This window comes from Canis aureus, chromosome 17, assembly GCF_053574225.1.
Source record: "Canis aureus isolate CA01 chromosome 17, VMU_Caureus_v.1.0, whole genome shotgun sequence".
In the NCBI taxonomy this organism is placed as follows: Eukaryota; Metazoa; Chordata; class Mammalia; order Carnivora; family Canidae; genus Canis; species Canis aureus.
Genome location: NC_135627.1, coordinates 61,900,987 through 61,928,926, shown reverse-complemented (window position 1 = coordinate 61,928,926; position 27,940 = coordinate 61,900,987). Strand labels below are relative to the sequence as shown.

The window sequence follows — 27,940 nt, the reverse complement described above, 5'->3', positions numbered from 1 at the left end:
TATTCCCTCCACCATCCCCTCCCCTGCAGCGACACTCAGTTCGTTTCTTATTGTTAAGATCGGTATTCCCTGCATCTGTGTTCATCTTATTTGTTTTTCCTTCCCTTCACAGATGTTCATCTGCTTTGCTTCTTTAATTCCACCTATGAATGACACCACATGGTCATTCTCTTTTCCCACTGACCTATTTCACTTAAGATGATCCCTCTACTTCTACCCACGTCATTGCAAATGGCAAGATTTCCTTCTCTTTGATAGCTGAGTACCATTCCTCTCTCTATGACCACCATCTATCTCCCATCCTCTTTATCCATCATCTGCCACAGGGCACCGAGGCTCCTCCCACAGTGTGGCTACTGTGGACCCGGCTGCTGTGGACATTGGGGTGCAGTTGTCCCACATCTCACTGCATCTGTATCTTCAGAGTGAGCTCCAGGCCGTACACCTGCTGGTCGCAGGGCGACTCTATTTGTAACTTGCTGAGGAGCCTCCACACTGTTTCCAAGGCTGCTGCAGCAGCCCGTGGTCCCGCCCACAGTGGAAGAGGGTTGAGTGAGTTTTACAGGACGTGGTAAAAGTCTGGTCCACATTTCATTTCGCGTCTTTGGGCTCCAATTCCTTCTCCTTAAGTATTTTTGAGGAAACCGGGTGTTGGGCTCCTTTTGAATCAGACGTTTCCGAAGGTAACAGGTCACAGCTGGAGCCTGGAAGGAGGCAGAGGTGTGACCCGGACTGGCATGCTGCCTCCTGCAGCCTCCTGCTGCGTCTGAGCATCCCACAGGGGGTGCCTGAGCCCAGGCACCGCCCAGGGTGTATGCATGCACAGTAGGCCTCCTCTGCCTGCACTAACAGGAGCCAGCCTTTCCTGGGGAGGCCTGAGGAAGACGTGGGGACACATCCACGCTGATGAGCCACAGCCTCTTCAGAACCTGCGTGGAGCCTTCAGGGGGATATTGGGCAACGTTCACACTGACAGGAGCCCTGGTCTCCTCAGAATACACAGTGAGGCTTCAGGAAATTGTTGGCCCTCACCCACCCTGACAGGAGCCCCTGGGCTGCTGCAGGCCCCGCGGGGAGGCTTTAGTAAGATGTGGGCCCGCATCAACGTTGACAGGAGCCCCTGGGCTGCCTCAGGACACGCGGGGAGGCTTCTGAAAAATGTGGCGCAGCGTCCACTCTGGCAGGAGCTAACGGGCCCCTCAGGACATAAGTTGAGTCTTCTGGAAGCTGGGGGCTGCATCCACAGTGACCGGAGCCCGGCCACCTCAGAACAAGCGGTGACGCTTCGGGAGGATGTGGGGCCACGTCCACACAACTGGACGTTGATGTCCTCAGGACCCCTGGTGTAGACTTCGGGACATATGGGGATGCGTCCATGTGGACAGAAGACCCCAGCCTTGTCAGAGTCTGCGGTGAGGCCTAAGAAAGATGTGGATGCCGAATCCACACTGACAGGAGTCTCCAGCCACCTCAGGACACACTGTGAAGGATTGGGATGATTTGGGGCCCCGTCCATGCTGACAGGAGCCCCCAGCCTCCTCGGGTCTTATGGTGAGGCTGAGGAAAATATGGGGCCACGTCAAAACTGAGAGGACCCCCGTCCTCCTCAGGACCTGCACTTTGGCTTCGGGACACATGGGGCTGCGTCTAGGCTGACAGGAACCCACAGCCTCCTCAGGACCCGCGGTGAGTTTTCTGGGGGACGTGGGGCCATGTCCAGGCTGAGAGGAGCCCCCGGCCTCCTGAGAACCTGCTGTGAGGCTTCCAGAGGATGTGAGGCATACTCCACGGTGACAGGAGACCTGGCGTACTCAGGACCTGCTGACTATGACTCTGGAACACATGGGGCCACGTGCGCACTCACAGGAGCCCGGCTTCCTCAGGACCCCCTGGAGGACACTGGAGGCACCGTTGGGGCCACGTCCATGTCAGAAGGGACTCCTCAGAACCATAGGGTAAGTGAATGGGTAGAATGAATTGTAGGGTCAGGGGAGGGGAGGCATTTGGTGATTAGGCTTAGGTTAGATGTTAGGGGTTAGTGATTAAGCTTATGGTTATGGATTAGAGGTTAGGGTGAGGGTTAAGGGTAAGGGTCAGTGGTTAGGAGTTAGGAAGGGGGTTTGGGTTAGGGACAGGAGTTAGGGTTAGGTTTAGGGTTTAGACTTTAGAAATTAGGGTAGGAGGTTAGGAATTAGGGTTTGGGTTATGGTTAGAGTTAGGGTTGGGATAGGTTTGCCTTTAGGGTTAGGGGTTAGGGTGTGAGTTTGGGTTAGTCGTTAGGGTTAGGGGGAAGAGTTAAAGTTAGGGCTAGGTTTAGGGTTAGGGCGAGGGTTAGGTTTAGGATAGGGGTTAGGGCTAGGGTTAGGGTTAGGGTCAGGTCAGGGTCAGGGTATGGTTTTGGAAAAGGGTAAGAGAGGGTTCGGCAGTGGGTTAGGGATTAGTTTTAGGGTACATATTAGGGTACAGTTTGGGGTATGAGATAGGATTAGTATTAGAGGGTTAGGGTACAGGTTAAGGTTAGGAATAGGATTTGAGTACATTAAGATAAGGTTAGGGTTAGAGGTTAGGGTTAGGGTTAGATTTAAGGTAAGGGTCAGGGTTAAGGGTTTAGAATAGGTTTAGGAGTTAGGGTAAGGGTTGGCAGGAAGGTTCAGTGAATGTGTTTCAGTCTTGGGGTTTGTGTTTGGTTTTTGATTAGTGATAATTCTTGTTTAAGGGTTAGGTTACCATTAGGCTTAAGTGGAGGGTTAGGGTTATGTCTCTGTATGGTTAGAGTTTGTGTCTTGGCATGTGCCTGAACTGGGATTCCTAGCATCTTGGGCAGTTTAGTTTTATGCACTCTATTTAGATTTTGGGTTCAAAGATAGCTTGACTCCACTAAGTCAGCAGCCTCCACAGAGAGTCAAAATCCATGCTTCTCCTGGGGTGAGAATAGGCATGGCAGGCTTCTCCTGAGGTGAGCTAAGGAGGGGATTTGTGGCTCTAAAGACTCTGGATTTTCAGTTGCTTTTATGATTTTATCTCTTGTGCACACATGTTTCATCAATACTACCAATTATTATTTTAAACTTTTACTTGAAGTCCTCTTTGTAAACACAGTATGATATAGTATCAGGTTTACCACATAGTGATTCAACCCTTGAATACAATGCCTGGTTCTGGTCAGAGGTGACCTCCACTATGCCCATCCCCTGATTCCCCATCCCCCCCACCTTCCTCTGGTATCTATTAGTTTATTCTCTGTGGTTAAGAGTGTGTTTTTTTGTTTGCTTCTCTCATCCCCCCTCTGCCCCTTTGCCAGTTTGTTTGGTTTCTTAAAATTCACATGTGAATGCAATTGTATGGTATTTGGTATATGTCTTCCTCTGACTGAGTTCATTTAGCATAAGTCCCTTCCACTTCTCCCACGTCATTGTAAATGGCTTCCTTTCATCCCTTCTGATGACCGAGTGATGTCGCAGTGTGTATATTTACCACATCGTCTCTGCCCATTCTTCTGTCGATGGACATCTGGGCTCTATACAGTTTCGCTGTTGTTGATAATGCTGCTACCAACACTGGGCTGCGTGTTCCTCTTCGAATCTACTCAACTACTTTTGTATCCTCAGGGTAAGTACCTAGCTGTGCAATTTTGGAATCATAGGGTAGCTCTATTTTTAACTTTTTTTAAAAATTTTTTTTATGATAGTCACAGAGAGAGAGGCAGAGACACAGGCAGAGGGAGAAGCAGGCTCCAAGCACCGGGAGCACGACGTGGGATTCGATCCCGGGTCTCCAGGATCACGACCTGGGCCAAAGGCAGGCGCCAAACCGCTGTGCCACCCAAGGATCCCCTATTTTTAACTTCTCGAGGACCCTCCAGACTGTTCCACAGTGGCTGCACCTTTACTTATTTATTCATGAGAGACAGAGAGGGGCAGAGTTATAGGCAGAGGGAAAATGAGGCTCCATACGGGGAGCCTGATGTGGGACATGATCCCCCAGGACCCTGGGATCATGACTTGAGCCAAAGCAGATGCTCAATCACTGATGGACCCAGGTGCCTTGCTGATTCAATTTCTTTGCTAGTTATGGGTCTGTTCATATTTTCCATTTCTTCCTATTTCAGTTTTGCACATGTGCTCGTTTGCACATTTCTAGGGATTTGTCCTTTTCTTCCAGGTCTCCCAGTTTGTTAGCGTATAATCTTTCATAGTATTCCCTTATAATTGTCTTATTTTTCTGGTGTTAATTGTTATCTCTCTTCTCTCATTTGTGATTTTATTTATTTAGGTTTTCTCTTTTCTCATTGATAAGACTGGCTAGGGCTTGATCCATTTTCTTAATTATTTTGGAGAACCAGCTCTTAGTTTCGTTATTCCATTCTACTGCTTTGTTTTTTCTGCATTGTTTATTTCTGCTCTCATCTTTATTTTTTCCCTTTTTCTGTAGGCTTTAGGCTTTGTTTGCTATTCCTTTTCCAGCCTCTTTGGGTGTAGGGTTAGGTTGCGAATTGGAGACTTCTTGTTGCTTGAGATAGGCTGTATTGCTATGTACTTCCCTCTTAGGACTGCCTTTGCAACATCCCAGAGGTTTGGAGAAACATGTTTTCATTTTTTTTTGTTTTAAATTTCCTCTTTAATTTCCTGGTTACTCTATTCGTTCTCTAGTAGGATGTTCATAATCTCCACGTATTTTTGGTCTGTCCAATTTTGTTTCTTACTGTCGACTTCCAGTTTCATAGCGTCATGGTCCAAATATGTAAAGGGTGTGATATCAACCTTCTTGTACCTGTTGTACCTGTTAAGGGCTGATTTGTGGGACATGATATGATCTGTTCTGGAGAATATCCCATGTGCACTTGAAAGGAATGTGTATTCTGCTTTAGGAAGAAATGTTCAGACTATATCTGTTGAGTCCCTGTGGTCCAGTGTGTCAATGTTATTGTTCCCCTGTTGATTTTCTGCATAGACGATCGGTCCATTGCCATAAGTCGGTGTTAAAATCCCCTGTCATTGTATTATTATCAGTGAGTTCCTGTATGTTTGTTGTTAATTGGTTTCTATATTTAGGTGCTCCCATGTATCAGCATAAATATTTAGTTGTTTGAACATTTTTTTAAATGAATTTATTTTTTATTGGTGTTTAATCTACCAACAAACAGAATAAGACCCAGTGCTCATCCCGGCAATGGCGCCCCTCACTGCCCTTCACCCATTCACCTTCACCCACCGCCCTCCTCCCCTTAAAGCATCCCTAGTTCCTTTCTCAGAGTTAGGAGTCTTTTTTTTAAAATATTTATTTATTTATGATAGACATAGAGAGAGAGAGAGAGAGAGGCAGAGACACAGGAGGAAGGAGAAGTAGGCTCCATGCCGGGAGCCCGATGTGGGACTCGATGCTGGGACTCCAGGATCGCGCCCTGGGCCAAAGGCAGGGGCTAAACTGCTAAGCCACCCAGGGATCCCTGAGTTAGGAGTCTTTATGTTCTGTCTCCCTTTCTCATATTTCCCACACATTTCTTCTCCATTCCCTTATATTCCCTTTCACTATTATTTATATTAACCAATTGAATGAGAACATATGTTTGTCCTTCTTCAATTGACTTACTTCACTCAGCATAATACCCTCCAGTTCCATCCACGTCGAGGCAAATGGCGGGTATTTGTCGTTTCTAATGGCTCAGTAATATTCCATTGTATACATAAACCATATCTTCTTTATCCATTCATCTTTCGATGGACACCATGGCTCCGTCCACAGTTTCGCTATTTTGGACATTCCTGTTAAACACATCGGGGTGCACATGTCCCGGCATTTCATTGCATCTGAATATTTTGGGTAAATCCCCAAGAGTGCAATTGCTGGGTCGTAAGGCAGGTCTATTTTTAACTCTTTGAGGAACTTCCACACAGTTTTCCAGAGTGGCTGCACCAGTTCACATTCCGACCAACAGTGTATGAGGGTTCCCTTTTCTCCACATCCTCTCCAAAATTTGTGGTTTCCTGCCTTGTTAATTTTCCCCATGCTCACTGGTGTGAGGTGGTATCTCATTGTAGTTTTGATTTGTATTTCCCTGAGGCAAGTGATGCAGAGCATTTTCTCATGTGCATGTTGGCAATATCTATGTCTTTGTCTGTGAAATTTCTATCCATGTCTTTTGCCCATTTCATGATTGGATTGTTTGTTTATTTGGTGTTGAGTTTAAGAAGTTCTTTATAGATCTTGGAAACTAGCCCTTTATCTGATACGTCTTTTGCAAACATCTTCTCCCACTCTGTAGGTTGTCTTTTAGTTTTGTTGACTGTACCCTTGGCTGTGCAAAAGCTTCTTATCTTGAAGAAGTCACAATAGTTCATTTTTGCTTTTGTTTCTTTTGCCTTCATGGATGTACCTTGCACGAATTTACTGTGGACGAGTTCAAAAAGGGTGTTGCCTGAGTTCTCTTGGATTTTGATGGATTCTTGTCTCACATTTAGATGTTTCATCCATTTTGAGATTATCTTTGTGTATTGTGAAAGAGAGTGGTCTAGTTTCATTCTTCTGAGTGTGGATGTCCATTTTCCCAGTACCATATATCGTAGAGACTGTCTTTCTTCCAATGATTAGTCTTTCCTACTTTATTGAATATCAGTTGACCATAAAGTTCAGGGTCCACTTCTGGGTTCTCTATTCTGTTCCATTGATCTATGAGTCTGTTTTTGTGCCAGTACCACACTGTCTTGATGACCACAGCTTTGTAGTACAACCTGAAATCTGGCATTGTGATGCCCCCAGATATGGTTTTATTTTTTAAAATTCCCCTGGCTATTCGGGGTCTTTCCTGATTCCACACAAATATTAAAATAGTTTGTTCTAACTCCCTGAAGAAATTCCATGGTATTTTTATAGGGATTGCATTAAACGTGTACATTGCTCTGGGTAACATTGACTTTTTCACAATATTAATTCTGCCAATCCATGAGAATGGAATATTTTTCCATCTCTTTGTGTCTTCCTCAATTTCTTTCAGAGGCATTCTATAATGTTTATGGTTGAGATCCTTTACCTCCTTTGTTAGGTTTATTCCTAGGTATCTTATGCTTTTGGGTGCAATTGTAAATGAGATTGCCTCCTCAATTTCTCTTTCTTCAGTGTCATTGTTAGTGTATAGAAATGCCATTGATTTCTGGGCATTAATTTTGTATCCTGCCACGCTACCAAGTTGCTGTATGAGTTCTAGCAATCTTGGGGGGAGACTATTGGGTTTTCTAGTTAGAGTATCATGTCATCGGTGAAGAGGGAGAGTTTGACTTCTTCTTTGCCAATTTGAATGCCTTTATTTATTTTTGTTGTCTTATTGCTGAGGCTCAGACTTCCAGTACTATGTTGAATAGCAGTGGTGAGAGTGGACATCCCTGTCTTGTTCCTGATCTTAGTGGAAATGCTCCCAGTGCTTCCACATTGAGAATGATATTTGCTGTGGGTTTTGCGTAGATGGCCTTTATGATGTCGAGGAATGTTCCCTCTATCCCTACGCTCTGAAGTGTTTTGATCAGCAATGGATGCTCTATTTTGTCAAATGCTTTTTCTGCATCTAATGAGAGGATCACATGGTTCTTGGTTTTTCTTTGCTGATACGATGAATCCCATTGATTGTTTGACGAGTGTTGAACCAGCCTTGTGTCCCGGGGATAAATCCTACTTTGTCATGGTGAATAATTTTCTTAATGTACTGTTGGATCCTATTGGCTAGTATCTTGTTGAGAATTTTTACATCCATGTTCATCAGGGATATTGGTCTGTAATTCTCCTTTTTGGTGGGGTCTTTGTCTGGTTTTGGAATTAAGGTGATGCTGGCCTCATAGAAAGAATTTGGAAGTACTCCATCTCTTTCTATCTTTCCAAACAGCTTTAGTAGGATAGGTATGGTTTCTTCCTTAAACGTTTGATAGAATTCCCCTGGGAAGCCATCTGGCCCTGGACTTTTGTGTCTTGGGAGGTTTTGGATGACTGCTTCAATTTCCTCCCTGGTTATTGGCCTGTTTAGGTTTTCTATTTCATCCTGTTCCAGTTGGTAGTTTGTGGCTATCTAGGATTGCGCCCATTTCCTCTAGATTGCCTAATTTATTGGCGTATAGCTGTTCATAATATGTTTTTAAAATCGTTTGTATTTCCTTGGTGTTGGTAGTGATCTCTCCTTTCTCATTCATGATTTTATTAATTTGAGTCTTCTCTATCTTCTTTTAAATCTGGTTGGCTAATGGTTTATCTATCTTATTAATTTGTTCAAAGAACCAACTCCTGGTTCTGTTGATCTGTTCCACATTTCTTCTGGTCTCGATTTCCTTGAGTTCTGCTCGAATTTTTTATTTATTTATTTATTTATTTATTTATTTATTTATTTATTTATTTATTTTAGTCACAGAGAGAGAGAGAAGCAGAGACATAGGCAGAGGGAGAAGCAGGCTCCATGCACCGGGAGCCCGACGTGGGATTCGATCCCGGGTCTCCAGGATCACGTCCCGGGCCAAAGCAGGCGCTAAACCGCTGCGCCACCCAGGGATCCCATGCTCGAATTTTAATTAATCTCTTCTTCTGTTGGGTGTAGGATATATCTGCTGTTTTTTTCTAGCTCCTCTATGTGTAAGGTTAGCTTTTTTATTTGAGTTCTTTCCAGTTTTTGAATGGATGCTTTTATTGCGATGTATATCCCCCTTAGGACTGCTTTTGCTGCATCCCAAAGATTTTGAACGGTTGTATGTTCAATCTCATTAGTTTCCATGAAAGCTTTTAATTCTTCCTTAATTTCCTGGTTGACCCTTTCATCTTTTAGCAGGATGGTCCTTCACCTCCATGTGTTTGAGGTCCTTCCAAACTTCTTGTTGTGATTTAGTTCTAATTTCAAGGCATTATGGTCTGAGAATATGCAGGGGATGATCCCAATCCCTTGTTATCGGTTCAGGCCCTATTTGTGACCCAGTATGTGGTCTATTCTGGAGAAAGTTCCATGTGCACCTGAGAAGAATGTGTATTCAGTTGAGTTTGGATGTAAAGTTCTGTAGATTTCTGTGAAATCCATCTGGTCCAGTGTATCATTTAAAGCTCTTTTTTTCTTTGGAGATGTTGTGCTTAGAGACCTATCGAGGGTAGAAAGAGCTAGATTGAAGTCACCAAGTATAAGTGTATTATTATCTAAGTATTTCTTCAGTATGGTTATTAATTGGTTTAAATATTTGGCAGCTCCCACATTCGGGGCATATGTTGAGGATTGTTAAGTCTTCTTGTGGGATAGATCCCTTAAGTATGATTTAGTGTCCCTCTTCATTTCTCACTACAGTCTTCGGGGTGAATTTTAGTTTTTCTGATATAAGGATGGCTACCCCTGCTTTCTTTTGAGGACCTTTTGAATGGTAAATACTTCTCCAACATTTTATTTTCAGGTTGTAGGTGTCCTTCTGTCTAATATGAGTCTCTTGTAGACAGCAAATAGATGGGTCCTGCTTTTTTATCCAGTCTGAAACCCTGCGCCTTTTGATGGGGTCATTAAGCCCATTCACGTTCAGAGTTACTATGGACAGATATGAGTGTAGCGTCTTCATGATATCTATTCAGTCCTTGTTTTTGTGGATTGTTCCACTGAACTTCTTCTTAAAGGGGAATTTTAAGAGTCCCCCTTAAAATTTCTTGCAGAGTTGGTTTGGAGGTCACATATTCTTTCAGTTCCTGCCTGTCTTGGAAGCTCTTTATCTCTCATTCCATTTTGAATGAGAGCCTTGCTGGATAAAGTATTCTCGGTTGCATGTTATTCTCATTGAGGACCCTGAATATATCCTGCCAGCCCTTTCTGGGCTGCCAGGTTGCTATGGAGAGGTCTGCTGTTACCCTAATTCTCCTCCCCATAAAGGTCAGGATTTTCTTGTCTCTTGCTGTTTAAAGATCTTCTCTTTATCTTTGGAATTTGCAAGCTTCCCTATTATATGTCGAGGTGTTGGATGGTTATTATTGATTTAAGGGGAGGATCTCTCTATTTCCTGCATCTGAATGCCTGTTTCCCTTCCCAGATTAGGAATGTTTTCAGCTATTATTTGTTCAAATACTTATTCTGGCCCTCTGTCCATTTTGGCGCCCTTGGGAATCCCAATTACACGTAGGTTTTTCTTCCTCAGGCTATCGTTTATTTCCCTTAATCTGTCTTCCTGGTCATTTAATTGTCTGTCTCTTTTTTCCTCAGTTTCTCTCTTTGCCATCAACTTGTGTTCTATGTCACTCATTCATTCTTCCACCTCGTTATCCCTCATCGTTAGGACTTCCAGTTTGGATTGCATATCATTCAATTGATTTTTAATTTCGGCCTGATTGGATCAAAATTCTGCAGTCATGAAGTCTCTTGAGTCCTTTATGCTTTTTTCTAGAGCCACCAGTAGCTGTATAATAGTGCTTCTGAATTTGCTTTCTGACATTTAATTGTAATCCAGATTTTGTAAGTCTGTGGGAGAGACGACTGTTTCTGATTCTTTATTTTGAGGTTAGGTTTTCCTTCTAGTCATTTTCCTGAGTGCCGAGTGGCCAAAAACAAATTGAATTGGGAAAAGGAGAAAAAGAGAGGAGAGAAAGAAGGAAAGAAAAGAGAAAAAGGCAAAGAATAAAGGAAGAAAGAAGGAAAAAAGAGAATAAAAAAATAAAGAAAAAAAAAGAAAATGGGGAAAAAGGGTGGGGGAAGCAATCATAAATAAAAAAAACATGGGGGGTATCTTCTGATTCTGTATACTTTAAGTTCCTTGACTTCCCCTGGAACTTGTCCATCTAGCTGGTCTTCCAGGGGAAGGGCCTGTTGTGCGGATTTACAGGTGTTAGCACTTGGGGGAGCTGCTCTGTCCCCTGCCTGGTGCAGGGCTCAGTGCAGTTAGTTTATCCCATGAGGCCCCAGGAGGAACAACCCCAGTGGCAACGGCCAGCTCTGGAAACCTGTATTCAGCCCACGCAGTAACTCGGGAGCAGTCCATTTCTAATGGCTGAGTAATATTCCATTGTATACATAAACCACATCTTCTTTATCCATTCAACTTTCGATGGACATCGAGGCTCCTTCCACAGTTTGGCTATTGTGGACATTCCTAATATAAACATCGGGGTGCAGTTGTCCCGGCGTTTCATTGCATCTGAATCTTTGCGGTAATCCCCAACAGTGCAATTTCTGGGTCATTGTGCAGGTCTATTTTTATCTCATGAGGAACCTCCACAGAGATTTCCAGAGTGGCTGCATCTGTTCACATTCCCACCAACAGTGGTTTCTATATTTAGGTACTCCCATGTTGGCAGCATAAATATTTAGTTGTTTGATCATGATAGAGAGTCTTTTTAATTATGAAATAATGCCCTTCTTCATCTCTTCTTACAGTATTAGTTCTTTCTTTTTTGAAATTTAAAATATTTATTTATTTATTCATGAGAATTGCACAGAGAAGCAGAGGAAGGAACATAGCAGAGTGAGAGGCAGGCTCCCCAAAGGGAGGATGATGTGGGACTCGATCCTGGGATCCCAGAATCACATCCTGAGCTGAAGGCAGATGCTCAACCACTGAGCCACCAGGTGTCCCCCAGGGTGTGTTTTCAAATCTAATTTGTCTGATATAAGTATGGGTCCTCCATCTTTCTTTTGATATCCATTAGCGTCATAGGTGATTTTCCATCCCCTGACTTTCAATCTGTTGGTGTCTATAGGTCTAAGGTGAGCATCTTGTAGGCAGCGTACAGATGGATGTTGTTTTTTTAATAATAATTTTATTTATGATAGTGTGCGAGAGAGCAAGAGTGAGAGAGAGGGGGGGGCAGAAAATTATGCAGAGAGAGAAACAGGCTCCCCACCAGGAGCCCAATATGGGACTCGATCCAAGACTTCAGGATCACACCCTGAGTCAAAGGCAGAGGCTCAACCCCTGAGCCACCCAGACATCCCGGATCCTGTTTTTTAAGCCCCTCTTTTTAAAGCCCCTATATCTTTTTATTGGAGCATTTAGTCTATCAGCATTCAGAGTGATTATTCAAAGATATGAACTTTGTGCATTTGTGTTACTGGAAGAGTTGGTGTTTCTGGTGACGTTCTCTGGGCCTTTCTCGTCTTTGTTGCTTTTGGTCTCTTTTTTTCCCCCACTAGAAGAGTCCCTCTTAAAATTCCTTACTGGATGGGTTAAGTGGTCATGAACTCCTTTATATGTTGCCTGTCTGGGAAAATCTTTCTCACGCCTCTCCTGTATGACACCCTTGCTGAAGAAAGAATTCATACAAATTGGACTCCAATAAAAAGAAATTTAAAAACATAAAATAAATTCTTGCTAATATGATTGAGGAAAATGGCATTTAGGATGAAAACCAGAAGCAGAAAGAGAGGAGGAGATTTCACCCTCCGTAGCCTTCACAAGGACCTGGTGTCCTTTCCTAGGAGGCCCCCCCCCCACTCCGGAGGATGCTTCCTGCCCCTCTGCCCTCCCTGTTGGAACACAGCAAACACATTCCATGTGTCCAACACCTCTGCAGTCATGGCTTATAGCATTTTTCCAAATATCCTATTGGAGACCACAGTGTAGTGTATGTAACCATCTGGCTCCTGTTTGACAACATTGGGAGGATTCCGACTTTTGTTGGTTTTGAGATGCGTGTGTGTCTATCACATGCAGCTATCCCATGCAGCTATCAGATCCTCTGGCTGGGTCACGCAAAACCCCGAAATGGTTGGCAGAACATCATTTCTGGTGCTGGCGCTGGGCGGCTAGCTGGGCTCTCCTGCCCACGCCGGGGCTCACTCATGCAGGAACTTTCAGCTGGAGGGTCAGCTGAGCTGGAAGTTTTGGCTCGGCCACATTCCCATGTCCAGCAGGGGGTCTGGCTGCACTGGAAGGCATGTGGGGACATCAGCTGTGTGTGCCTGGTGGCGCCCCTGCAGGGGCTGGTTGGGGACTAGGCGGTGCCCCCTCCTCCTCTCTGGGGGTCTCTCCATGCCCCAAGCACATAGTTCTGAGAGACACAGAAATGGGCTGGCTCTGCATTTTCACACCACAACACTTTATTGAGTTTCTACAGCAAAGGGCTCAGAGCCATGAGTTCGTGCCTTCCCCTGGGGAAGGAGACCTTTCTGTCCTTTAAGGGGGGGCAAGAATCACATGGGGTGGGAGGGCGGGTGCTGGAGTCCCCCACCTGGGAGCATGTGTGGACTCCGGGTGGGGGTGAGTGTCCTGAGGTTTCAGCCTGATTGACGGTTCTGAGGACAGCAGAGCTGACCTGGACCTGCAGCTCATGGCCTCCTGCTCTGGGTCCCCGCAGGGCAGCTAGACCCCGGTCTGGGATCTCTGGGGATGGAGCACCTGGAGGAGCCTGCCTCCTGGTGTGGGTGCGGGTGTGGCCCACCGGCTTACCCCTCAACTCCCCACACTGGTGTGTCCCGGGATCCCCAGGGCTGCCCTAGATCAGCGACCTGGATCTGTGGGGCACGCCCAGGGCCCAGGAGGCCACATCCAGCTGTGAGAGGTCTTGCTCAGCCCGGGACCAGAATCCAGGGCTGGCCAGGGCCATGGGGCCTGATTCCATTAGTCCTTGAGTTGGGACTGGTGGGGACTCAAATCAACCCAACCCCCAAGAGCCTGGGCCCAAGTCAGCCCAGGTCCCTCTGGGTTAGGGGCTGGTGTCCTGTGCAGGTTGTGCCGCCCTCCTGGAGGAAGAGTGGGAGGAGGCAGGGCACAGTGCTTCCTCTGCTCCACCTACCTTCACCCACCCTGTCGGGGGCTCCCTGTCTTTCCTCCTCCCTGAAACCCCTGGACACTCTATGGGACACTGGGCTTCTGATGGTAGCAGGCTGTCCAGAGAACCATGGGGAGGCTGAACATGTCCCACAGGGTGCACCTGCACTGGGTCCTTGCTGGGGGGCGATGGTGTGTGAGTGGATGGTGTGTGGGCAGGGGTATGATGGTGGTGGATTGAGGGGGATGGTGTATGGGGGATGGTGTTGGGGTATAGTGTGGGTGGGGTTTGTGTGGGGGTGTGTGGGTTTGAGGGGGATGGTGTAGGGGGGATGCCATGAGGGATAATGATGTAGGGGGATAGTGTATGGGTAGGGAATGAGGAGGATGGTGTGGAGGGCCTGCGGACACAGGGCATCCCCTTTCTTTAAGATGCACACCAAGACATCTACAGATAAAGGCGACCACAGTCTGGGGTTTATTGTGACACCTGCCCCAGGGGTCCCGGGTGGTCAGTGCAGGGCCCTGGCTGGACCGGGCGCATTATCTGGGGGTCATCATACTATGTATTTTTACAAATTGCAAATTGTCTCAAATTAAATGCATAGAATTTCAAAATATATAAAGCACTGTGGGTGGGTGTCACTCTGACCCTTCCGACCCTCATCGGATCGATGTGTGTCCTCCTCCAGTCACAGCCATGCAACCTGCCCCCAGGTCCCCTTAATGCCCCCCATGGCCCCCACCCAGGCACCTGATTTTCAGGGTGCCGTCCGTCACCCCTTTGGGGATCAGCTCACATGGCAAGCCCTGGAGGCCCCATCCTAGTGACCTCCTCATCCCTGAGACACTGGGTGTGGGGGCACAGAGGTCATCCCCAGCACCCTTTCATGCTGCCGTGTTTTGTTGGCTGCTGTTCTTCTCCCGGCCTCAAAGCCCCATGTTCCCGACTCAGAAGTCACCAGTCCTCCCCCGGGTCCCAATCCCCCCTGGCACCTCAGCCTCATACTACCCGGTAGTAGTCCCAAAACATTATGTGACTGCTGAACGTCATGTTGATGTCCATGTCCACCTGCTTGATGTCCCTGGACGAGACCAGGGCCTCTTACTTCATTTCCTGTGGGAATACCAGGGAGGAGGAGCCAGCATCAGGGACTCAGACCCCGACATGTCACCAGGTGCCACCCTGGGCAGGGAGCCCAGGGGCCACCATGGGAGTGTGTCCTGCGGAATCCTCCTTCCTTCCCCTGGGAGGCCAGGGATGGCGGGAGTGCCCAGCGTGCCCATGGACCTGTGTGAGGGCCTGTGCCCAGCTGTTGTGGGCGGGGAGGTGACTGAGGGTCAGCCTGGGTGGGAGGGGACAGGAGGTCAGTCCAGGTGGGAAGGGGACATGGGGGTGTTGTGCACAAGATGGTGAATCCGAGAAACCACTAAGGAGCCGACACTGATGCAAACAAACGAGGGTTGTTTTACAAACTCGAGCATGGGTCCAAGTATACCCCACAGAGTGGAGCAGGGATTTGGACCCCGAGGACGGTTTTAGCCTAGTTTTAAGGGCTGGTCTCGGGGACCTCCAGAAGGGCTGGAGCAATTCCTCAAGTTCTGTTCATATTTTGATATGGGGCCTTCAAGGGCATTGAGCTCTCTTCTCATTCTAATAGGGGCTTCCAGCCCTTGGCTTCGGCTCAGTTTTTATTCTATTCTGGGGCATTCTAGGACATTAAGCTGTAAATTTTTGTTTTTTTCCTGTAACTGAAGTAATGTAAATTTCAGCTCTTCTTCACAGGAGCCTGGGATTGCTGGACTTGTGCAAATGCTGAACTTAAAGTGGAATGGCCGTAATGTTCTCGGCCTCCCCACATCCCGTCCCATACTTTCTAGCTCCTGCCGCCCTCCCCAGAGCTCCTAAGAGAGCAATTGCAAATGACCTCAGCGTGGCAGCCTGTGTTGGGGGACAAACCCAGGTATTTGGGATCGGGAATACCTGGAGATCGGGCGTCTCGGCTATGCAGCGTGATTTGATGCTGCAGACTCTTATTCCCTAAGGCTATCTTGACAACTGACTTTGTACATAGAAAAGTTCTCCTTTGCCTTAAAAGATGAGGAGCAATCAAAGCGTTTTTTCTCTGCACATCTGATTGCTCAGACTCCAATCTGAGACGTATTGACTGTTAATATGGATAATGTACTATCCGTGGTAGTATTGTTAAAATATTTTGACACTAGTAATTCAGAGGGATGAGGCTTTCTCAACTATTTCTTCGCAGCTCAGTCACTCATCAGAAAATGCATCTTTATGGATTTGGAAATAACTGAGAGACATTATTACCAATGGTCCTATTATTATGTGAAGGATTCTTCCCTGAGATTCTTCCCCTGTTTCAACTACACTGAAACACTGTGAACTCTTTGGAAGACAAATGTCAAGGAGATAAATGTTATGCCTTGCTAATTTTAAATGCACTTGCAATATGGTGTCTATTATAATAGAAGTATTTTTAGGTGATTTTTGCTATTCATTATGCTTTCCTGCTTTTCAGGTTGAGGAAGCATTGTACGTGTTCATAAGTGTTTTTCTTTCCTTCTGATATAAAATTTTTACTTTGTTCCTAACGAAGGAACTCTTTAAGAATAAGGCAAAAGTTAACTATTCTTGAAATGTCTTCACATTTAAGCCTGATTTATTTAAGTCAATTTTCAAAATAAATCTTATTTATTAGAAAAAAACCAAAGATTTGTAGGGAAATTGAGAAGATACTAAGAGAATTCTCATGCACTCGCACTCAATATTTCCAATTATGGATATCTTATATTGGTACAGTTCAAATATTAGCTAATGAATCAATATTAAAATATTTGCATTAACCAGGGACAATACTTTATTCAGATTTCCATAGTTTTTGCTGAGTTACCATTCCTCATATCACACTCCATTTGTCCTCCTGTTTCCTTAGGCTCCTCTGGATTGTGACAGTCTTTCAGCCTTTCCTTGTTGTCGTTTAACTGGAACGCTTTGAGAAGTAATTTGTAAAATTTCTCTCAGTTGGGACATGTCTGTTGTTTATCTCATGATTGAACTGTTTTTGTGGATTATATACAGAGATATACTGCCATTTTCATTATATCATATAAAGGATAGATACTATCAACATAATTTATCAGTCTTGGTATCGATCTGATCATTTTGCTGATGTAGTGTTTGTCAGCTTTCTCCGTAGTAAAGTGATTCTTTATTGTTCTTCTTCTTCTTATTATTATTATTATTATTACTATTACATTATCATTATTTTTTTAAGTTTCTCATAATATATTTTGTAGAAGGAAGTTACTATGTGTATTGCACACATAAGAGTGGGAAGCTATGCTCATGAACTTGAGGGTGGAATGTCTGCACAAATTGTTTGAAATTCTTCTACATGGGTGATTTCTCTTCATTCGGGTTTGTTTGTGTCTTTTTCAAAGACGTTATTTAATTAATTGAGAGAGGGAGGAGAGAAAAACCATGAGCAAGACGGGCAGAGGGAGAGGGAGAAGTAGGTTCCCTGCTGAACAGGGAGCCTTCCTTGGACCTGGATCATGATCTGAGCCTAAGTCAGAAGCTTAACTGACTGAGCCACCTAGGTGCCACTTTTTCTTCCTTCTTTTTTTTTTTCTTAATAATAAATTTATTTTTGTGTGTGTGTTCAATTTTCCCACATACAGAATAACACCCAGTGCTCATCCCGTCAAGTGCCCCCCTCAGTGCCCATCACACATTCACCCCCACCCCAGCCCTCCTCCCCTACCATCACCCCTAGTTTGTTTCCCAGAGTTAGGAGTATTTTTTTTTAATTTTTATTTATTTGTGATAGTCACAGAGAGAGAGAGAGAGAGAGAGAGAATGAGGCAGAGACACAGGGAGAGGGAGAAGCAGGCTCCATGCACCGGGAGCCCAACGTGGGATTTGATCCCGGGTCTCCAGGATCGCGCCCTGGGCCAAAGGCAGGCGCCAAACCGCTGCGTCACCCAGGGATCCCGAGTTAGGAGTCTTTATGTTCTGTCTCCCTTTCTGATATTTCCCACACATTCCTTCTCCCTTCCCTTATATTCCCTTTCACTATTATTTATATTCCCCAAGTGAATGAGAACATACAATGTTTGTCCTTCTCCGATTGAGTTACTTCACTCAGCATAATACCGTCCAGTTACATCAACCTTGAAGCAAATGGTGGGTATTTGTCATTTATAATGGCTGAGCAAGGCCCACCTTTTCTCTCTCTTCATCTTCTGAGTCTACTATGATATGAATGTTATTGCTTTAATAAGTGGCCGAGTTCCCAGGTCTGCCTCTGTGGTCCATAACCTTCCTTGTTTTTAAGGCTTCCACTTGGGACTGCATCTCAGTTATAGCATTTTTAATGTTGGCTTGACTAGATTTTAGTTCTTTTATTTCTACAGGAAGGGATTGTCTAGTTTTCTTCTGTGCTCTTTTTCCAGCCCAGCTGCTATCTTTATAATCATTGTTTTAAACTGTATTTAGACATCATATATGTGAATGGATGAACTTCCTGGCTTTGAGTACTACCTCATGTTATTTTATGAAGGTGAATTTCTCCATCTCATTATTTTTTTCCAAAAAAGAATGAAGGAATAAAAAGAAAAACCAAGAAAAACAATAAAAACTGCCCTCCTAAAAGAACACCAGATTATTTGGCCTGCTTGTTAAAAGATTCCAAATCCCAAAATAAGAAACACAATTAAAGTACCATGAAACTAAAAATAAGAAACATATAAGGTACATACATAAAAATTAAAATAAGGCAATTTATAATATAGAATCAAAGAAAATACATGAAAATAAAGCACAAAGTACAAAGGAAGCTAGACCCTACTTTCCAGGCAGAGCTGAAGCTCTGCAGCCTCTGTGGTCCAACAGCTTGGTGGCAGCGAGTGGTCTGTGTGGGGTCTGGGAATGGGCCATGGCGCTGATTGTCAGGTGCACATCTGCCTGAGATATGCACCTGCGGGGTCAGAGGTAGGGTGGGCTTTAGCGCCTCGGCCTCCAGCGGGTCGCACTGTGCTGATCCCTGAGACTCAGCGCTGATGGGAGGGATGCGGGTGGGGACGCTGGGTCCTCTTGCTCTGGGGCTGAGCATCCTGCCCCCCAGTCTGCAGGCCCACCACAGAAGAGCCACGAAGCCCCTGGGTCTCTGCCGCTTCTCTTAGAACCCTGCTTTCACTCTGCCCTCGTCCAAGTTTCTTTTGGTTTTGTTTTTTTATCTCAGACTGTTGTGCCCAAGATTGCGAATATGAGAAACCACCGAGAAGTCAACATGAATGCAAACACACGAGGGTTAATTTACAAGATAGCTTGTGTCCAAGTATACCCGACACAGCAGAGCAGGGACTTGGACCCCAAGGTGGGTTTTTGCTTAGTTTTAAGGGCTAGTCTCGGGGACCTACAGAAGGGCTAGAGCAATTCCTCAAGTTCTGTTTACATTTTGATATGGGGCCTTCAAGGGCATTGAGCTCTGTTCTCATTCTAATAGGGCCTTCCTGTCCTTGTCCTGGGCTCAGTTTTGATTCAATTGTGGGGCTTTCTAGGACATTAAACTGTAAACAGCAAAGGTTCCACACCTGGAAGGGGGACGTCACACTCTCCCTATATGCTGAAGATGCGGTACTAGAAGCAGGAAACCCGAGAGCCTCCACCAAAACCTGTTAGAACTAAGGAGTGCGTTCAGTAAAGTCACGGGACACAAACTGACCCTACAGAACAGAGTAGCCTTGCTGTGTCCCGAAAATGAGCACTCAGGAAGGAAATGAAGGATATGACTCCCTTCACCATTCTCAATTAATAATGAGACTGAACCAAAGGAGCACAAGACTTGTGCACTGAGCCATACCAGGCTCTGGGAGGCCGTCCTGGGCTCGTGGGGTGGGAGCCTCATCTTGTGAAAATGTCCGCAATTCCTGAATCCACCCTCAGATTCAATGTCATTCCTATCAAAATCATGGTGGCAGATCCTATAAATAGGAAAAAAAAACCCCATAACATCCATCCGCCCCCACAAATGACCCCGGACAGCAAATCAGTATTGGAGAAGCCTGAGAGAGCGGGACGCAGCACTTTCCTATTTCAAATGATGTCACACAGACACAGGATAAAGCAGTGTAGTTCTCGGGCCCCCAGCTGGCTCCGTTGGTTAAGCATCCGACTCCTGACTTCACCTCCGGTCCTGATCTCAGGGGTTATGAGTTCTAGCCCTGGGCTGGGCCATGGACGAGGCATGGCGCCTATTTCAACAAACCAGACCCATGGTGGGTGGTCCCGGTATAAGCTGAATGAGCAAAACTGAGAGTCTAGAAGGAAATGTGCTCTGATACAAATGATTTTTTAACTTAATTTAATTTAAACCCAATTAATTAATGTATAGTGTGTTATACTTTCAGAGGAAGAATTCAGGGATTCACCAGTTGGAGATAACAGCAGTGCACGTGACAACACCTCCCCTGTTATCCCCAAACTCCAGCGGCCCTCAGTTTGTTTCCTTTCATTAAGAGTCTGTATTTCCTGCATCTGTTTTTATCATATTTGTTTTTCCTTCCCTTTACAGTTGTTATCTGCTTTGCTTCTTTAATTCCACCTATGAATGACACCACACGGTCATTCTCTTTCCCGACTGATTTATTTCACTTAACATGATCCCTCTAGTTCTATCCATGTCATTGCAAATGGCAAGATTTCCTTCTCTTTGATAGCTGAGTACCATTCCTCTCTCTATGACCATCATCTATCTCCAATCCTCTTTATCCATCATCTGCCTGAGGGCACCAAGACTCCTCCCACAGTGTGGCTACTGTGGACCCGGCTGCTGTGGACATTGGGTGCAGTTGTCCGACGTCTCACTGCATCTGTATCTTAGGAGTGAGCTCCAGGCCATACACCTGCTGGTCGCAGGGCGGCTCTATTTGTAACATCCTGAGGAGCCTCCACACTGTCCAGGGCGGCTACACTAGCCCGCAGTCCCACCCACAGTGGAAGAGGGTTGAGTGAGTTTTGCAGGATGTGGTAAAAGTCTGGTCCACATTTCATTTCGTGTCCTGTGGGCTCCAATTCCTTGTCCTTAAGTATTTCTGGGGAAACCGGGTGTTGGGCTCCGTTTCAGTGAGATGTTTCCGATGCTAACAGGCCACAGCTGGAGCCTGGTTGAGGCAGCTGTGGCCTCTGCAGCACCCAACTCCTCCTGCATGGCCTCCTGCAGCACCTGAGTGTCCCGCAGGGGGCACCCGAGCCCAGGCCCCACCCAGGGGTGCGCATGCGCAGTAGTCCTCCTCTGCCTTCACTAACAGGAGCCAGCCTGTGCTGGGGAGGCCTGAGGAGGACATGGGGACGCATCCACGCTGATGAATCCCAGCCTCCTCAGGACCTGCGGGAAGTCTCAGGGGGAAATAGGGCCGCGTTTCACACTGACAGGAGCCCTGGTCTCCTTAGGACCAGCCTTGAAGTTCAGGAAGATATGGGCCCGCACCCACACTGCCAGGAGCCCTGGGCCACCTCAGGTCCCGCGGGGAGGCTTCAGGAAATTGTGGGCCCGCATCTACGCTGACAGGAGCCCCTGAGCCGCCCCAAGACCCACGGGGACACTTCAGGAAGATGTGGCACTGCTTCCACTCTGGCAGGAGCTCCCAGCCCCCTCAGGATATAAGTTGAGGCTTCTGGAAGCTAGGTACCCCATTCACGGTGACAGGACCCCCATCCTCTTCAGCACCTGCACTTTGGCTTCGGGAGGTATGGGGATGCGTCTATGCTGACAGGAGCCTACAGCCTCCTCAGGATTCGCGGTGAGTTTTCTGGGGGACGTGGGGCCATGCCCAGGCTGACAGGAGCCCCGGCCTCCTGAGGACCTGCTGTGAGGGTTCCAGAGGATGTGAGGCATAGTCCACAGTGATAGGAGAATCGGCGTCCTCAGGACCTGCTGACTATGACTCAGGAACATGTGGGGCCACGTCCGCACTCACATGAGCCTGGATTATTCAGGACCCCGTGGAGGACTCTGGAGGCGCCACTGGGGGCCACGTCCACATCAGAAGGGACTACTCACAACCATAGGGTAAGTGAATGGGTAGAATAAATGGTAGGGTCAGGGGAGGGGAGGCAATTGGTGGTTAGGCTTAGGTTAGATGTTAGGAGTTATGATTATGCTTATGGTTACGGATTAGAGGTTAGGTGAGGCATAAGTGTAAGGGTCAGTAGTTAAGAGTTAGGATAGGGGTTAGGGTTAGGGACAGGATTTAGAGTTAGGGTTAGGGTTTAGGCTCTAGGGATTAGGGCAGGAGGTTTGGAGTTGGGGTTAGCGTTATGGTTAGAGTTAGGGTTGGGCTTAGGTTTGCATTTAAGGTTAGGGGTTAGGGTGTGAGTTAGGGTTAGGGTTAAGGGTTAGGGGTTAGAGTTAAAGAAGGGCTAGGTTTAGGGTTAGGGCGAGGGTTAGGGTTAGGGTTAGGATAGGGATTAGGGCTAGGGTTAGGGTTAGTGTTTGGTTAGGGGTTAGGTTTAGGGTCAGGTCATGGTCAGGGTATGGATTTGGAAAAGGGTAAGAGATACGGTTAGGGAGTGGGAAAGGGGTTAGGTTTAGGGTACAGGTTAGGGTACAGTTTGGGTTATGAGATAGGATTAGTATTAGAGTGTTAGGGTTAGCGTACTGGTTAAGGTTAGGAATAGGATTCGAGTACATTAAGTTAAGTTTAGGGTTAGAGGGTAGGCTTAGGGTTAGATTTAAGGTAGGGGTCAGGCTTAAGGGTTTAGGATAGGTTTAAGAGTTAGGGTGAGGGTTGGCAGGAACATTCAGTGAATGTGTTTCAGTCTTGGGGTTTGTGTTTGGTTTTTAATTAGTGATAGTTCTTGTTTAAGGGTTAGGTTAACATTAGGATTAAGTGTAGGGTTAGGGTTATGTCTCTGTATGGTTAGAGTTTGGGTCTTGGCCTGTGCCTGCCCTGGGACTCCTAGTATCTTGGGCAGTTTAGTTTTATGCACTCTATTTAGGTTTTGGGTTCAAAGATAGCCTGACTCCACCAAGTCAGTGGCCTCCCCAGAGAATCAAAATCCAGCCTTCTGCTGGGGTCAGAATAGACAGGGCAGGCTTCTCCCGAGCTGAGCTAAGGAGGGGATTTGTGCCTCTAAATACTCTATTTGGATTTTCAGTTGCCTTTCTGATTTTATCTCTTGTGTGCACATGTTTCATCAATCATACCAATTATCATTTTAAAATTTTACTTGAATTCCTGTTTGTAAACACAGTATGATATGGTTTCAGATTTACCACATAGTGATTCAATCCTTGGATGCAACGCCTGGTACTGGTCACAGGTGCCCTCCAGTATCCCCATCCCCTGATTCCCCATTCCACCACCTTCCTTTGGTGTTGATTAGCTTATTCTCTGTGGTTAAGAGTGTGTATCTTGGTTTGCTTCTCTCATCCCCCCTCTGCCCCTTTGCCAGTTTGTTTGGTTTTTTAAAATTCACATGTGAATGCCATTGTATGGTATTTGGTATCTGTCTTTCTCTGACTGACTGAGTTCATTTGGCATAAGTCCTTTCCACTTCTCCCACGTCATTTTAAATGGCTTCATTTCATTCCTTCTGATGACCCAGTAATGTCACAGTGTGTATATTTAGCACATCGTCTCTGCCCATTCTTCTGTCGATGGACATCTGGGCTGTATCCACTGATTGGCTTTTGTTGATAACACTGCTAGAAACACTGGGCTGCGTGTCCCTCTTCCAATCTACTAAACTACTTTTGTATCCTCGTGGTAAATACCTAGCTGTGCAATTTTGGAATCGTAGGGTAGCTCTATTTTTAATTTCTTTTTATTTTATTTTTATTTATGATCATCACAGAGAGAGAGGCAGAGACACAGGCAGAGGGAGAACCTGGCTCCATGCACCAGGAGTCCGACGTGCGATTCGAACCTGGGTGTCCAGGATTGTGCATGGGCCAAAGGCAGGTGCCAAACAACTGTGACACCCAGGGATCCCCGATTTTTAACTTGTCGAGGACCCTCCACACTGTTTTTCACAGTGGCTGCACCTGTTCGCATGCACACCAGGAGTGTAACAGGGCTCCCTCTTCTGCATAGCCTCACCAACACCTGTTGTTTCTTGTGCTGTTAATTTTAGCCATTCTGACGGCTGTCAGGTGACATCTCATTGTGGTTTGCATTTCCCTGATGATGGGTGACGCTGAGTGTCTCTCAGTGTGTCTGGTGGCCAACTGGATGTCTTGTCAGAGACAAAGTCCATTCATCTCTTCTGCCCATCTGTAGTTCGATAATTTGTATTTAGGATGCTGAGATTTATATTTGCTTTATGTATTTTGCATACTAACTGTTTATTGGATGTGTTGTTTACAAATATCTCCTCTCATTTTGTATTTTGCATTTTAGCATTGCTTGTTTCCTTCACTTTGCAGAAGCTTTTCAATTTGATGAACTCCCAATAGGATTTTTGCTTTTGTTTCGCTCGCCTCAGATGCATATCTGGAAAGAAGATCCAATGGCCAATGTCAAAGACGTTGCTGCCTATCTTTTCTTCTTTGTATGGTTTCAGGTCTCACATTTAGGTCTTTCATCCATTTTGAATTTATTTTTTATATATATGGTGTAAGAAAGTGGTCCAGAAAAAAAAAAAAAAAAAGAAAGTGGTCCAGTTTCATTCTTCTGCATTTGGCTGCCTGGTTTTCCCAACACCATTTGTTCTTATCCTGGGGTCAGGGTTAGGGTTTGTTGAAGAGACTGTCTTTGTGCCATTGGATATTCCTTCCTGCCTTGTGGTCGACTAATGCATCATAGAGTTACAGGTTTGTATCTTGTTTCGGCTTTCCATTCTGTTCTATTGATCTAAGCATCTCCTGTTGGGAGATTCTTGATTGATGATTCAATTTCTTTGCTGGTTATCTGCCTGTTCAAGTTTTTTATTTCTTCTTTTTCATTTTTGCTATGTTATATATTTCTAGGAATTGATCTATTTCTTCCAGGTTCGAGGTTGCTGGCATATGATTTTTCATAATGTTCTCTTATAATCGTTTGTATTTCTCTAGTGTTGGTTGTTATTTCTCTTTTCCCATTTGTGATTTTATTTGGGTCCTTTCTCAGTTTTTATATTTTCTTTTTTAAATATTTTATTTATGTATTCATGTGAGACACAGAAAGGCAGAGGTAAAGGCAGAGGGAAAATGAGGCTCCAGCTGGCCCTGATGTTGGACATGATTCCCCAGGACCCCGGGATCATGATCTGAGCCAAAGCAGATGCTCAACCCCTGATACACCAAGGTACCTTGATGATTCAATTCCTTTGCAAATTATGGGTCTGCTCACATTTTCTATTTCTTCCCATTTCAGTTTTGCTCATTAGCACATTTCTAGAGATTTGTCCATTTCTTCCAGGTCCCCCAGTTTGTTAGCGTATAATCATTCATAGTATTCCCTTATAATTGTCTAATTTTTCTGGTGTTGATTGTGATCTCTTCTCTCATTTGTGATTTTATTTATTAAGTCTTTTCTCTTTTCTCGTTGATAAGGCTGGCTAGGGCTTGATCCATTTTCTTAATTATTTTGAAGAACCATCTCTTTGTTTCATTATTCCATTCTACTGCTGTGTTGTTTCTGAATTGTTTATTTCTGCTCTCACCTTTTTTCCCCCTTCTTCTGTAGTCTTTAGGCTTTTTTTGCTATTCCTTTTCCAGACTCTTTAGGTGTAGTGTTAGGTAGTGTATTGGAGACTTCTTGTTTCTTGAGGTAGGCCTGTATTGCTATTCTACTTCCCCCTTAGGACTGCCTTTTCTACATCCTAGAAGTTTGGAGAAACATGTTTTCATTTTCATTTGTTTTAAATTTCCTCTTTAATTTCCTGGTTGCTCCATTCATTCTCTAGTAGGATGTTCATAATCTTCAAGTATTTTTGGTCTGTCCAAATTTTTTCTAACTGTTGACTTCGAGTTTCATAGCGTCGTGGTCGAAAATGTACAGGGTGTGATATCAACCTTCTTCTACCTGTTGTACCTGTTGAGGGCTGATTTGTGGCCCATGATATGATCTGTTCTGGAGAATGTCCCATGTGCACTTGAAAGGAGTGTGTATTCTACTTTAGGTTGAAATGTTCAGACTATATGTGTTGAGTCCCTATGGTCCAGTGTGTCAAGGCTATTGTTCCCCTGTTGATTTAATGCATAGATGATCGGTCCATTGACGTAAGTGGGTGTTAACATCACCTGTCATTGTATTATTATCAGTGAGTTCCTGTATGTTTGTTCTTAATTGGTTTGTATATTTAGGTACTCCCATGTTGGCAGCATAAATATTTATTTGTTGGAACTTTTTTTTTAAATAAATTTATTTTTTATTGGTGTTCAATTGACCAACATACAGAATAACACCCAGTGCTCATCCCGTCAAGTGTCCCACTCAGTGGCCGTCACCCATTCACCCTCTCTTCCCGCCCTCCTCCCCTCCCAGCACCCCTAGTTCATTTCCCAGAGTTAGGAGTCTTTATGTTCTGTCTCCCTTTCTGATATTTCCCACACGTTTCTTCTCCATTCCCTTATATTCCCTTTCACTATTATTTATATTCCCCAAATGAATGAGAACATACACTGTCCTTCTCCGATTGACTTACTGCACTCAGCATAATACCCTCCAGTTCTATCCACATTGAAGCAAATGGTGGGTATTTGTCTTTTCTAATGGCTGATTAATATTCCATTGTATACATAAACCACATCTTCTTTATCCATTCATGTTTAATGGACACCAGGCTCCTTCCACAGTTTGGCCATTGTGGACATTCCTGCTATAAACATCGTGGTGCAGGTGACCCGGCATTTCATTGCATCTGAATCTTTGGGTAAATCCCCAACAGTGCAATTGCTTGATTGTAGTAAAGGTGTGTTTTTTTCTTTTTTTTTCTTTTTTTAATTTATTTATGATAGCCACACTGAGAGAGAGATATAGGGGGGGCGGCAGAGACATAGGCAGAGTGGAAGCAGACTCCATGCACTGGGAGCCCGACGTGGGATTCAATCCCGGGTCTCCAGGATCGCGCCCTGGGCCAAAGACAGGCGGCAAACTGCTGCGCCCACCCAGGGATACCTTAGTTCTAATTTCAAGGCATTATGGTCTGAGAATATGCAGGGGACAATCCCAATCATTTGGTATCGGTTCAGACCCGGTTTGTGACCCAGTATGTGGTCGATTCTGGAGAAAGTTCCATGTGCACTTGAGAAGAATGTGTATTCAGTTGAGTTTGGATGTAAAGTTCTGTAGATTTCTGTGAAATCCATCTGGTCCAGTGTATGATTTAAAGGTATCGTTTCTTTGGAGATGTTTTGCTTAGAAGACCTATCGAGGGTAGAAAGAGCTAGATTGAGGGGATCCCTGGTGGCTCAGCAGTTTAGCGCCTGCCTTCAACCCAGGGTGTGATCCTGGAGTCCCAGGGTCGAGTCCCACATCGGGCTCCTTGCGTGGAGCCTGCTTCTCCCTCTGCCTGTGTCTCTGCCTCTCTCTCTCTCTGTGTCTATCATGATGAAATAAAATCTTTTAAAAAAAGAGCTAGATTGAAGTAAGCAAGTGTATTATTATCTAAGTATTTCTTCGCTTTGGTTATTAATTGGTTTAAATATTTGGCAGCTCCCACATTCGGGGCATTTATATTGAGGATTGTTAAGTCCTCTTATTGGATAGATCGTTTAAGTATGATTTAGTGTCCCTCTTCATCTTTCACTACAGTCTTCGGGGTAAATTTTAGATTATCTGGTATAAGAATGGCTACCCCAGCTCTCTTTTGAGGACCCTTTGAATGGTAAATTTTTCTCCAACATTTCATTTTCAGGTTGTAGGTGTCCTTCTGTCTAATATGAGTCTCTTGTAGACAGCAAATAGATGGGTCCTGCTTTTTTATCCAGTCTGAAACCCTACGCCTTTTGATGGGGTCATTAAGCCTGTTCACGTTCAGAGTTACTATCGACAGATATGAGTTTAGTGTCATCATGATATCTTTTCAGCTCTTGTTTTGTGGATTGTTCCACTGAACTTCTTCTTAAAGGGGAATTTTAAGAGTCCCCCATAAAATTTCTTGCAGAGCTGGTTTGGAGGTCACATATTCTTTCAGATCCTGCCTGACTTGGAAGCTCTTTATCTCTCCTTCCATTTTGAATGAGAGCCTTGCTGGATAAAGTATTCTTGGTTGCATGTTCTTCTCATGGAGGACCCTGAAT

The 27,940-nt window shown here is 45.1% G+C and overlaps 1 protein-coding gene across 6 annotated transcripts in view; it reads left to right on the top strand.

The window, feature by feature from the left end:
- Positions 1 to 339: 339 nt before the first annotated feature.
- Positions 340 to 27,940, top strand: part of LOC144288148 (uncharacterized) — an 89,908-nt gene continuing 62,307 nt past the window's right edge. For 3 of the 6 annotated variants that reach the window (XM_077855856.1, XM_077855858.1, XM_077855857.1), the window contains exon 1: positions 341 to 1,955. In XM_077855856.1, the coding sequence (XP_077711982.1) occupies positions 1,713 to 1,955 (243 nt within the window). In that variant the 5' untranslated portion in view covers positions 341 to 1,712. Of the gene's footprint in view, positions 1,956 to 21,010; positions 21,785 to 27,940 lie in introns of those variants that run through there. The other 3 variants (XM_077855859.1, XR_013356148.1, XR_013356147.1) reach the window with 3 other exon arrangements.